Below are 13,830 nucleotides of genomic sequence, written 5' to 3' on the forward strand. Positions count from 1 at the left end.
GAAACTTTATCAATGCTGGAATAATTGTTTATATTAACTCTTTCATTTATTTATTCATTCATTCACTTTATATTTATTGTCTATTTTGTTCTAAGGACTGCATCGGAGAGTGGGAATATAGTAGTAAATAAGACAAATACAGTCCTTACTCTCTTAGAATTTTCAGTCTAGTAGTAATAAGTATCTACCAATTTCATGAAAGTTTGTTGAATATTATGATGAGATAGTACAATACATACAGAGAATGTGTAATCAGAGGAAGTAACCTGGTCTGTGGAGTCAGGGAAGAGTTCCATGAAAACCTATTGTTTGGGCTGAGATGTGATGAATGACTAGGGTTCAGAGAAATGATAAATCTGTCAGACACTTGGATCTACTCACCTAGGTCAGACTTGAAAAGAAAGCTAAGCACCATTTCTGTCATTTAACTAAGCTGAGATATACACCACTTTATTCTACCCCCAGTCTGGGTCAAATATGCAAGTCAAATGCATTGCTTACAATGTGAGTGAACATTATGCTAAGTGAAAAAAAAAACAGACACAAAAACCCACACATTGTGTGATTCCATTTATATGAAATGTATATAATAATAACTAAGATAAAGCCATAAAGACTGAAAGATTAAGAGTTAGGGATGGGGAGCGTGAATGGGGAGTAAATGTTAATGGGTATTGGTTTCCTGGGGGGGGTAATGGAAGTATACTGGAATTCAATTGTTATGATATGCACAACTCTTTGGATCTTACTAAAAACCACCAAATTATATACTTTAAAGAGGTGACTTTTATGGTATGTACCTTCTTTCTTAATAAAATTGTTACTAAAAAAAGAAGAAAAAGCCATTCATTATATTCTAGGAAATGCTCCATAATAAACAATTTTTATTAAAAGAAAGTTTAGTAAACAAATTTATACATTCAACATGGTTATGTCATTTCATAAACATACAATAATTATGTTCCCTTAAGTTACAATGTACTCCAAAACGGTCTGGTTGCCTCATGTGAAAAGGTTTCAGGACAGGAGTTTCCTCACACATACAAGTTCATCAGATAAACGGTTGTGAAATCTGACTTAGTGGGAACCAAAGCAAAGGAAAGGCTTCAGAGGGGAAGAGAAGGAGGAAGGGAGGAAGCTATATATGAGGGAACCATTGCAAACATCATAGAAACTCACAGTGCCATTGTCATAATCCAGAAACACTCCAATCCTACCCAGAGGCCTTTTCACATACTGAATTAACAGCCGTGAGTTGGTGGAGAGACCGTAATGATTGTTCATCTTGAAAGAAAATAGAAGAAATGTTTCCTCAGCGTCAATAATATTGCTATTGCTTGTCAAGGAATCTTTACAGACTCCCAGAATCCAACTTGAGGAGTGTGTCACATCCACCTCCCAGTAATGCCTCCCAGAGGTGAAGGCCTGAGCTCCCCATGCCGCAAAACTCTCCGCCCTCTGGGGCTCTCTGGACCCGCCATGATGGTCGTCTCCAAAAATCGCATCCTCAGAAAGGCTCATATAGTGACTGGTCGTTTCCTGATTCAGAACGTTGTCCACTACAGAAAGAGGCAAAAATCAGGTGAGCGAATGGGATTTCCTTGTCCAGAGGGGCAGAGGCTCTCTACACAATGAGTCTTTATTTGCCCCTCCTCCAATAAAGTTAAAAAGAGTTCATACTACCTCATCTCTGAAGTGCAAGGGTTATTACTAACCCCAACAGCACACAAAATTCCTTCAAATCATACAGAAAAAGAAAAGAAAATCCAAACATATCATGAACTGTTTAAAGCAGTGATTTCATGTCAATCTCTGGATAGTTTATTTCAAGACCTGCCTAAAACTTTTCTTTAATGTAGAAGACTTTTCTCATGTTGTTTGTCTTCAATACGATTTAATAAATAGACAGCACTTGGCTATTATGTGCGTATTTATTGGCTTATAAGCTGTACCTGTTACATTTTCAAATGTCAAAAAATTTGATGGAAATCCTCATATGCATAGTTTAGAAGTTTCTTAAAAGACTGTTCCGGCTTTATATTATCTGTTCAGATCCCAGATTCAGTCTAATCCCAGTTTCAGCCCTTTCCTGTCTAGACTCGCTCTCCAGTATGGGCCTAATGTGATTGGGCCATGTTCACAAATCCTTGCCTTTCAGTTGTTTTGAGATTGATCTAATAGCCTTAAAATTATTCTGCTTATGACAATTTTGGTCTTTTTTGTCAAAACTTTCTGATTTTTTAAAATAAATATTCTAAACGTACTTGTAATAAACTTTCAAAAGTGGAGTAAACTGAATAAACATACAATATTGATTACTGCTCTGACAACTAAAGATTCTGTCTCTTCATAAGCACCAGACCAACCTGATTGCTCTTCTCTTGCTCTGCCTGAGTCAGATGTAACTAAAAATATGTATCTTACTTTGCATTTTCAGTAAACTCCAAGTGGCGAAGTTCAGTCTTGATCATTGTAATATGACTCTACAGGGAGAAAAATGGAAAGTCATGTACTACTTTCATGTCAGAAAAAAAAGATTAAAGTGGAAGAAGTCTGATTCTCAAGAACCACTTAAGAAATTGAGGCCTGATTGCCACAGGGCTGACTCTCACCTCTGAAGCTGTTCAGCATGTCCAGGATTCCAGTGATGCGCAATGAAGTGAGTTCTGGGTTCACGGGTTGAGGCTTTTGCATCTGCGCCAATTCAGTCCTACAAAGAATGGCATCAGTTACACTTCCAGGCCAAAGATTAATCACACAACCGTTACAAAAGAGGCGGTTTTTAATTCAAGGTATTTGATCAGAATTCTCCCATTTTTGGTTAATTGGGTATACATTATATTCGACAGTCTTGGGGATATAAGAAATGTTACCTTACTTTTTTCCTGAATTTAAATCATATCAAATTCCAACTTCCCATTCTTCTCAAATATTATTCCATCGCTAAAATTATTAAGGATCATTCCCTCCCTCTACTCCACTTCAGGTAATGCAAAGATCCTTGGTATCTTAGAGAGAGCAGAAAATTCAGGCAAAACCTTTGGGACTTCAGTCCGCAACAGTCACTAATGATACACTCAGTGTCTAAAAAGGAAGAGTCCACTGAGCCAGATAGCTTTGCTCTTTTCTGCCAAGCAAGAGAATTCAATTCTAGCCTGGCAGCCCTGCTCCTGGGGGTCTAACTTCCCAGCAGTCACCAGGAAGCCATTCCTTCTGAGGTCCTGCCTAGAGTTGGGGCATGCCATGATGGAACAGGCTGCGTTATGGCTACTCCTGGGAACAAAATCACATCTCACTTTTCCCATTTTTAATGAATCTCCCTCTTTCTCATCTTTTACACCTTATAACTCTCCAGGTAGATGCCTCCTCTGTGATACCTTAGAAAAACCCCTTCAGTAAGGTTTATTTGTGGTGAGACTAGAGGGGACAGGAGGGAGTGGGTGAAACAAAACCCAGAATGTCAGATGGTATATTTGAATTCAGCCACATAAGAAGGAAGCTTCTGAGACCAAAGATGAGAAGGCCTTGGGGCCTCTTTTGAAACAAAATTGAAAATAGCCACAGAGGATGATGATGTTAATATCTCAAAACATACGTTCACTTCACCAACAAGAGAACAACTTTCTCAGAAATCAGAAATCATTACTGTAAACTCACCTTTCCAGTACATTTCCTACGTCCTGCAAGGAAAAAACATAAAGATAATATTAATTGTGATAGTTCTGAACTTTTGCATCTTCTCCAGTATTCTTGTTTGTTTTTTAATAATATCCTTTTTCTTATTCCCCTCTAAGGAACAATCAGAGGCTATCTTAATAACAGAACCTAAACTAAAACAGAATGCATCAAGGAAGAAAGGAGAGCAGGAAGAGGCTGTGTAGCGATGCAACAAGATCTAGGCTTCCAATGTCACTCATTGCCCAGTCTTATTCCCAAGGAGAGATCTGACCATTTATGATAACAATTAAAGCAAAACAGAGAACTGTATGAAAAAATAACTATAGCGTACATGCAAATTGATTACCAGATTCTACAAAGTTTGCCTGGGCAAGGTGCAAAACCTCAGCATCTTCAGCAAGTTGATTTTGTTTGAGATAACTCAGAATGGCAATGGATGAGGAGAACACAAATTGAGAATTACCCCAACAAAGTTAACCTTCCTCTGGTCACAGAGTTTTGCTGATTTGGGATAATCTGTCTGTGTGGATTGTACTCCTGATTATACTGAAATAATTTTGTCCTATGCTAGCTGCCAAAAAGTAAAAGTCTCCCAGAGATTACCAACATATGAGGAAATAAGTGATTGGACAAACGTAATGATAGGAGTCAAGGAGCATTATCACTTAGCTAAGGGGAATGGTGTATGCAGGTAACATTTCAATGTCACGGCAACATTGTCCAGAAAAGGATTCCTGTCTCTGAGGATGGATCCTTCCTTCTCACCTGGAGCAGCTCCACGTTAGGCTTGTGGCACGTCTCAGTCAGGTCTCTGTACATTTCTTTCAGGCGTTCTTTCTCTTGGGTTATTCTGAGTTCACTTTCCTTGAGTTGCTGGAAAATCTCCTCTGCTTCTTTCTCCAGTGTGTCCAGATGGAGCTGCTCCTCCTCATGGAGAAATAGATGCATCTTATGATATTGAACTTTGATCATCACTTTCCTTAAGGCTACATAGACCTGCAGAGATAGCGGATTAAAAAGATTACATATCCACACTCTCAACAGAAATCTTCAAACTTCAAATATTATTTCCTTAGCATCATCAGGAAAGTACTTGGTAAACTTTCTGCCTCACACCTCAAAGCTTCTTGAATATCTGCTAGTCCTTTCTGCCCGTCCTTTCTCTATGTACCCAACCTCTTTGCCTGTTTAAATCAAGCCCTCTAAAGGGTCTCAGACTCTCTCCTTGTCATGCTCCATCAACTATTTCCTCTCTTACCTGAATCTTCTTTCTCTCTTGCTCCTTTGCCTGATTTTTCTACATATTTAAAAATATTTAGGTGTACACCATATTATACAAATTTTTTTAAGTTTTCTATCTTTCCTCTAGGTACACTCTATTCCTCTCCTCTCCTTCACAGCCAAACTTAGTGCAGTGTTGTCTCACACTCAGTATCTGAGAAGGTTTATCCAAACCTTCAAAGTTGGATTAAGACTTTCATACCCTGGATAGCTGATATATTAGCATTCTTTGTACCAGCTTGTATTGACCGGTATATTTGTGATTACTGACATATCATTTAAAATCACTATTTTTTCCTGGGAAGAAACCACTATCCTTTAACTGGTAACTTGAACTTAGCTAAAAGTCTAAGCCACCATTGTGTCAATCGGCATGAAAACACAACATTTTCATTCTTACCTCTAATATCTGGGTTTTGCTAGCTTCTTGATTCAGATTGTTTTGTATTTCTTGAGTCATTTTCCATAAAGAGCCCATTCTCTTTAGAAGTTTCTCCTGCAAAATAACCGTGAGCTTTAGCAACATAGATGATGACATTGAACACTTCATCTCTTTATTTACAGAAAAAGGTAGCAGCTGACAAAACAACAATCTTGAGTTAGAATGGGATGGTCAGGTTTTTTCACCTTAATCTAATTTGATTCTAATATTTGGCATATCAGAGGTAACAGAAACATATAATAGAGAGTTGGTGTTGCACTACACATAATATATTCCACTTCCTGAGAAATTGGCATTCAGACTTTTACATAACCTGACTGAAGGTGTCAAGCTTGCATCAGAAGCCAATGTTCCTGGTGCTAGCCGCTTGCCTCACAATTGCACCAATTCCACACATTTCGACAATGTTCCTACGGAAACTCCCTTGGTAAAGGCTCAGCACAGCTATCATTATAGTGTCAAAACTGGTAAACAACATTGAAAGGATATACTTATGTCTTGGGATTTACATTGAAAAATCACCACCTCCACCATCTCCATTGGCATCAATTTCATTATCATCATCCTCATCTTTCTCTCTAATTTAGAAGCCTCTAGATTTCAAATTACTTTAGAGGCATCACCTACCCTGTATTCCTCAGCAGCCCATTGTACTGGACTGTGGCTGTGAGCCTCATGCTCTGGGGCTTCAGAGCACGACCCACAGAGCAGGTTCTTGTCAACCTCACAGAAGAGCCCCTTTGCTTCTCTGTGCGCCACACATATCTGCTCCTCAGAGCTGTTGACGTGGGCAGCTTGGGCCTGTCTGGCAAGGGAAGCCAGCCTCTTGAGTACAATATTGGTTCTGAACTCTGGCTTCTCTGATATTCCCCTGCACTCAGGGCAGCACAGTGGAGTTTGGGCTTCCTCCCAGCAGAGGCACAAGCAGGGACTGCAAAAGCTGTGCCCACAGTCTATGGTGACGGGGTCTACGAAGTAGGTCAAACAGATGGAGCAGATGAGTTCATTCTGGAAGGCTTGCAAGGTGTCTGAATCCATGTTTCTAAAAATTGAAAATTAAATTAATTAAAAAAGAAGAGAGAGAAAGTCATTCTTCTGCCCTAAAGAGGAAAAGAAAAAAGCACCTTTGGACAAAGTCTTGTCTGCTTGAACCCCAGCTAGTCTCCTTGTTCACTTACCCCGGGTACAAACCTAGACATGGTGAATATAGACAGGTTGGGTTTATGCTACGGTACAAAGGTAGGAGAAAATGAGACAAGAGATTCATCGCCATCCTTTTTGTTTAAAATAAACAATTTTGTCAATCATATCTAAATCACTTGGACAAGCTTAAAGGCTGGAGCAGAGGTTAAAAGTTAAGACAATTCTAGAGTTTCTTTTTATTCTTTTATTAGCTGATTGGTCCAGAAGCCCATACAGAATCTCAATCTCTCTCTCTCTCCGTGACTCCATGCCTGTAACACACACATGCATATACTTGGTCTCTATGGTAACGGTCTAGGCATCCTGACTCCAAACTGACAGAAGTACTTAATTCTAAAGACAAATAAAATTGATTAGGTTTAATCTAAGCTTGTTTAACTTAATCAGTATTGGCTTCAACTTTGAACTCCTGCAACTTTAAACAGTTGAATTTCTGCTTCTATGGTTAATAACAAAACTCCTGCTTTCATGAAATAAAATGTAAAAATTTTTTGTTATTTCTAGTTCAGGAAAATGATTTTTTCCAGAGACAGTTCAGACCATGAGAACAGCTTCACACTTTGAGCTAGTGAATGCTCAAGCTACGGTGATAATTAGCAACAATTAATCAGTTGTTTATTAAAACAAAAAAAATGAGAATATACACTGGGATTTCCTGTCTACACTAGAAAAGCAAAGGATGCAGTTAATGGGAGCATAACTGATTCATCTTTACTTCTGATATTTCCCCATGATGACCAATGCCATTCTTGGGCATCTTTACCAGTTGGTTGGATCTATTTTGAACACTTTTCAAATCTGACCTGCAGACTGAAGGCTTTTTTAAAGAGATAGCAAATAGGATCTTTACAACAAGGTTTTTCTAATTAATTAACACATTTAACTTCTTTGTTGATGTGTATAGAGACTATCACATGAATACATTATGTTGAACATTTTAGGTGCTGTCTTGGTTCCACAATTGCATAAAACTGCAGAAATCTCTTTTAAGACCTAAAAGACCTAGTTACACATAAGGTGACAGAATAATAATAATCAAATGACTTAATGTAATAAATATCAATATATTACAAATATTCTAGTTACAGATATTTTAAATATTGATGTCGTTTTAAATTACCAGGAAAGCTACTCGTTTGCTTGGATGAGGCCCAAGCAGGCCAAGGGGTAAAGTGTATAAGAGAAGGTAGGCATGAAGACATTTGCTATAATTCCATACTCACTGGAGTCTCCTATGAGTGGTCACACCTCTGGAAGGACTGGAAGATCTGTGGATCTCAGAGTCAGTGGGAATTCTGTGCCCTCTGAAGCCTGGCAGCTACAAATTCAGTCTACCCTGGAGAAGAAGTAGTCCCTGGACAAATGAGCTTTTTTAAATGGTTAGACTCACCTAAGGCCACACCTCCTTCTTGCGATTGGCTACTATCTCCAAAAGGAACAGGAAATGGCTGATTGGGTTACACAGAAAGGTATAAAAATGGCTGATTAGGTTTATAGCGTATAGAAAACACTTGGGGGTCACACTCTGACAGAACTTAGACTTGTTTTGGGGTAAGATGCAGGAAAGTAGACCTTGCACAAGTTAATCAAGAAGACATTTTAACTGAAGCAATTACTATTTGTTTGTTTGTTTGTTTTTGTTTTTTGAGGAAGATTAGCCCTGAGCTAACTACTGCCAATCCTCCTCTTTTTGTTGAGGAAGACTGGCCCTGAGCTAGCATCCATGCCCATCTTCCTCTTCTTTATACGTGGGACGCCTACCACAGCACGGCTTGCCAAGTGGTGACATGTCCGCACCCAGGATCCGAACTGGTGAACCCCGGCTGCTGAGAAGCCAAACATGCAAACTTAACTGCTGTGCCATTGGGCCGGCCCCTGAAGCAATTAGTTTTTTAAATGTTTTTCATTCTACAAGCATTAATCTAACAATTTTTAAAATTTCTTATTCTACTTTTTAAATTTATAATTGCTAATTAAGTCTCTAGCCATTGTTTATCTGGTAATGTCCAAAAATAAAACATTAAATGGAATACCCAATGAATCTGCACCGTGTAACTTTCTCACTAAAAAATGTGCACCTAGACACTCAATTGTGTTTTTAAACAATTGTATATATAACAAATGGTGAAATAACCAATGCTAGTTTTTTTCTTGCCTTCAATATTTTATGACTTTTGTAATGTCTTCTTTATGTAAAAATAAAGTCTGTTTTTTAGACTCATATATCTTGGGGAATAATTTTAAACCAAATACTTTATATATAAATGTGTACACATATAAAATATATATCAATGTATGTATTTATGTTAATATGATACAGTGTAAGGGTAGGGCCAGTTTTCCTCAGCAAAATGAGGAGGATTGGCAGCAGTTAGCTCAGGGCTAATCTTCCTCAAGAAATAAATAAATAAATAAATAAATAAATAAATAAATTCATCCCTACCCTTAACCCATGCCTGCAGCTCTTTACTGCCCATGGGTCCTGTCCCCATGCTATTCTCTGAATAAAAGAGCACTACTGCTAGATCTTGAGAGTCCAAGAAATCTTTCTTTCAACTCCTTGACTCACCAAGCCCACATCATCATGATGATACTTTTAGTGGAAAAGTTGTCGAAGTTAGCCAGGCTAATTGCTCTATAAGACAGGACTCACTGACGGCTGTAAACTGGCATCCTAATGACCACCAGTGAGGGTCTTTATTTTCTGGATAACGTGGAGGACTGTGTTTTACTCTTCAGCTCTTTTGTAGAATTTCCAAGACCAGACACTTTTCTTAAGATACTGTACTACACTCTTAACAGAAGATTAGATTAGCATAGCTGTAAACACAAGTTCAAATCATTTAGATTGGATTTACATAATTGCCTAATCTGTTTAAGGAACCACCTGTGACTACCTGCTGGCCATAGTTAATTAGATCAGTTTGTCTAAGGCCGTTATCTGAGGTTAGCCCACACAAGGTGACTTCATGTTTTCCTTTCAATGACCCTTCATTCTAAACCTTAAATATATTAACTACAATAGGACATTTTGCATGAGTGTTTTTTAAAATACACTTTACTTTTTAGAGCAGTTTGATGTTCACAGCAAAATTAAGGGGAAGTTACAGAGATTTCCAGCATACCCCTGTCCCCATGCATGCGTAGCCTACCCCTGTATCTACTTCCCAACCAGAGAGGTATATTTGTTATAATTGTTGAACCTACAATGACACATAATCACCCAGAGTCCATAGTTTACCTTAGAGTTTACTCTTGGTGTTGTACATTCTGTGCATTTGGATAAATTTATAATGAAATGTATTTATCATTATAATCATACAGATTAGTACCATACAGAGTAGTTTCACTGCCCTAAAAATCCTCTGTGTTCCACCTGAATACTCTATGCTGATTGTTGATGAAAATAATCCATAACCAATCTGTAAATGAAAATTTGGGTTAGTTTATTCTGAGCCTGAGGACCATGGCCCGGGGCCTTTCTTCCTGAAGGAAGAAAGGGCACTGAAGAAGTGGGGTACACAGAGTGGTTATATACCCCCAAACAAGGTGTTTCACATATGATTGAAATGTCCTTCCCACAATAGTCACAAGATTGCCCTGTCTGCACACCACTTGATGGACACAGCACGCAGTGGGTCTGCTATCTTGGTGGGTGTAGCAGGAGGCAAGTCTATTGTCTCGAGCTGGGTGGTCACAGGTGAGCGCAGCAATCAGTTTCTAGCCTAAGGAAAGATGCTTAATCCTTAAGGAGACGCCAACGTTGGGAGGGGGAGGGAAGTTGCACCTTTATCTCAAGGGACTTTGCTCTTGCCATAGGGAATCTCTAAAGCAGATATACAATGCATGCTCAAGGGCCATGGTCAGGCCCTTTTGGAAAGACAAGGTCAGGCTGAATTAGGTTTATACCAAATGGCTTCCTCATATTCTCCAATATATCCTATTGCTTGCCGTTTTTATTTGTCACTGATCATGAGTATTTTTTTAAGTGGAGAACTTTTTCTTATAAGGCAATGAAAAATATTTTCTGATGTAAACAAAAAACTGAATTCTGTCAGAAAATTGTGCTTTAGATTGAGAAGTTTATAAACACTTGGTTTGTATATGTTTTATTATAAAGAACTGCTTTTTCTGTTTGTGAACTTTTTTAAAGTTAAAAATATTTCACAAAACAAAGAAGAGTTTGAAAGACGATGGACTGAGTTATGGGTACGAAACCGTAAAAAGGCTTCGTATCACTAGGTCAGTATTCTAAAGCACAAATTAATCATGGTGACTTAGAAAAAAATCCCAAATCACCAAGCACAATGAATTTATAGGTCTAAAGTTTGTAGGGGGCTAACGAACTTCTCAAAAGCACTGTATAACCCTCCTATAACTATGAAACGCAAGAACCACCAAGAACCATTCAAAACTGATGAGTCAGACTGAGAGGCATCTACTTAGCATAGGGGTCCTTTCAACTCTGGCTCCATACGTTATAGAGATTAACTTTTCTCTGTGATCTGCTCCTCACATCCTCATAATTTACTCTCATTTAACAATCTTTTCACCTCTGCATCTAAACTTGCCACTATATTGCTCTGTTTTTGTGCTTTTCCTGAGCAATAGATTTATTTTTATCTTAAGACTGTGGCTGAACTTCAAGAAGGGTAAAGGTTTTAACAGTAGGAATTTTCGTAATGTACTTTGTGGCTTGTTTTCGTTTTTGTGTCCTTGTCCTTATTGCTTTTGTTTTTTTTCCCCCTAACCTGAACACACACACACACATAAGTGAGGTAGGTGGAGATCAATTATTAATTTTCAACTTATTCATTTAAAAGAACCTTTAAGTTAGTTATGAAAACACTTTGTTGTATTCATTGCAAATATTTTTTCCAGTACACTGTTTTCATTTTGTTTGTAGATCATTTACTTTGTGATTTTTCTAATTTTTAGGTTTAGTAGGTCCTAATTTATCTGGACTTATTAAACCGCACCCTTATTGCCTTCTGATTTTATGGTTGTATTCTTCATATTCCACTCTTCATTTCATCTGGAATTTATTTTGGCATTTAAATATATTTTGGGTTGAACAGAAATTGAATTGAATTGAAATTATTTGATTACATTATAAATATTTTATATTTATTTGATTAAAACAAATATATTTTTGTATTCAACATAAATTAGATTTTAATGATACACAGACAGACCTTCAAAGGGGAGTGGAAAAATCAAGTCCTAGAAAAATACACATGGTATAATTTTATTTATAAAAATTTCGAAAAATACACAAAGCCAAAAACACTTCAGGGATAAGCCATGGGTGGTAAAATTATAAATAACAGAAAAAATTACCATAAAATTCAAGACAGTGAGGATTTCTGGAAGAAGAGGAAGACACATGGTCAGCATTACATGGGGGACCCAAAGATACCGGTAAAGATCCTTTATTAATCTGGTTATTGGGGGAGGGTTACAAATGTTCATTTCTTTATTACAGATGGTCCCCGACTTACGATAATTCAACTTACAATTTTTCAACTTTATGATGGTGTGAAAGCAATATGGATCCAATAGAAACTATATTTCAAATTTTGAATTTTGATCTTTTCCCAGCCTAGTGATCTGTGGTCCGATACTCTCTCGTGATGCTGGACAGTGGCAGTGAGCCCAGTCAGCCACAGCTCACAAGGGTAAACGACTGATACACTCCCAATCATTCTGTTTGTCACTTTCAGTACAGTATTCAATAAATTACATGAGATATTCAACACTTCATTAACAGGCTTTGTGTTAGATGATTTTGCCCAACTGTAGGCTAATGTAAGTGTTCTGAGCATATTTCAGGTAGGCAAGGCTAAGCTAAAATGTTCGGTAGCTTAGGTGTATTAAATGCATTTTTCACTCAACGATATTTTCAATTTACGATGGAATTATCAGAACATAATCCCAATATAAGTCTAGGTAGAACTATATTTTTCACTGTACATATATGTTATATATATCTTTTGGTATAAATGAATTATTTGCTAATTTTTAAAAGAGTAATTATTTCTTATGGTAGAGAGTGACTACATTTACTTGCAGTGTGATTAGACCAGAATTGGCCAACTAGTGTGCTAAGATAGTGATCCTGTCAGCCCTGGGTCGCTAGGTAGGGCCTAAGGCCTCTAGTTAGGAGCGGCCCTGTGCGTTTTCCCGTGTGTTCTATAACAAACTAACGTTTTCATGTGTGCATGACAGGAGTAGGTTTGGAAGTGCTGAATTAGACTTGATTCTCTTACAATGCCACATAAGAATTTTAAAATATTAGGCTGGTCTCCTTAATTTTAACACTGAGTTTAACTTCAGAATAAGCTTCTATAATAAGAGAATAAAAATCATCCGTCTGTCTTTTTTGATTCATAAGAAGAAAAAAGAATGCTAAGATATACATATACATACATACAACTTTATTTTTTAGCTTATCAATACATCCATCACGATTCTTTCTGAGTGATATACGACACCAATTCAATACAAGGTCTTGGAAGAACTCTGTTAGGCTACTTCTCTCAGAGTCCCTGCTGCAGCCTGCACGGTGAAGGCTGCAATCGAAATCTGTCTCTTCACTTCTTCCCAGGCCTTGGAAGGATCCACTTTGCTTTCAATATCAAACAGAGCATCATAGATCCCTGGGAATGACTCCCCTGCATACTTGTTGTGGCTGCTTGGAGCATAGATGATATGCCTGTTGATAAAGATAGTTTGCTGTCTATTAGTTGCCCAAATGATATATACAAAAGAAAAACAGGAGCACTCTACAATTCTTGGATTGCATAAGTCTAATTTTATGATTTGAATAAGCCACTTGTCAACTAAACTCCCAAGTTCAATCATCTTCAAAAACTACTCTATGAAATATGTGTCAAGTGATTATATTTTGACTTTAAACGGATGACTTAAAGTGATTCAGAGCAACAAAAATAACAATAGCCACAACAACTTGTCGCCACTAGGGATCATGCTTGGTATTAAAGAATGCAAGTGTAAATTTTCTAATCCTTAAAAGTAAACTCTACACAGTTGATATTAGCATTTCAAGGAGGAGGGAATAGAGGCCTGGGAGATTCAGTGATCAGTCTGAATGCACACGGCGAAGAAGTGCTGACTTTTCAATATACCACTATCCCTGGGGATGCAGCACAACTGTGACTATTAAAGTCCTGTTTGTCACCAGCCAACCTACTATTGTGTTTTTT

The 13,830-nt window shown here is 37.7% G+C and overlaps 2 protein-coding genes across 6 annotated transcripts in view; both read right to left on the minus strand.

The window, feature by feature from the left end:
- Positions 1-849: 849 nt before the first annotated feature.
- LOC100060102 (tripartite motif-containing protein 64) lies at positions 850-8,052 on the minus strand. Of its 2 annotated transcripts, XM_070273224.1 has the most exons (7): positions 7,995-8,052; positions 6,029-6,443; positions 5,360-5,455; positions 4,444-4,674; positions 3,658-3,680; positions 2,613-2,710; positions 850-1,559 (listed from the first exon to the last, which is right to left on the minus strand). In XM_070273224.1, exons 2-7 carry the CDS (start codon positions 6,437-6,439, stop codon positions 1,078-1,080), a joined length of 1,341 nt encoding a protein of 446 aa, XP_070129325.1. In that variant the 5' UTR covers positions 6,440-6,443; positions 7,995-8,052; the 3' UTR covers positions 850-1,077. The 2 variants fall into 2 exon arrangements, with proteins under 2 accessions (XP_070129325.1, XP_023501356.2); XM_023645588.2 differs by having other exon boundaries at positions 6,029-8,052.
- Positions 8,053-11,836: 3,784 nt separating this feature from the next.
- Positions 11,837-13,830, minus strand: part of FOLH1 (folate hydrolase 1) — a 52,547-nt gene continuing 50,553 nt past the window's right edge. For all 4 annotated transcript variants that reach the window (XM_001489017.7, XM_070273221.1, XM_070273222.1 and 1 more), the window contains one exon: positions 11,837-13,319. In XM_001489017.7, coding sequence (XP_001489067.1) covers positions 13,130-13,319 — 190 coding nt within the window. In that variant the 3' untranslated portion in view covers positions 11,837-13,129. The remainder of the gene's footprint in view (positions 13,320-13,830) is intronic.

This window comes from Equus caballus, chromosome 7, assembly GCF_041296265.1.
Source record: "Equus caballus isolate H_3958 breed thoroughbred chromosome 7, TB-T2T, whole genome shotgun sequence".
In the NCBI taxonomy this organism is placed as follows: Eukaryota; Metazoa; Chordata; class Mammalia; order Perissodactyla; family Equidae; genus Equus; species Equus caballus.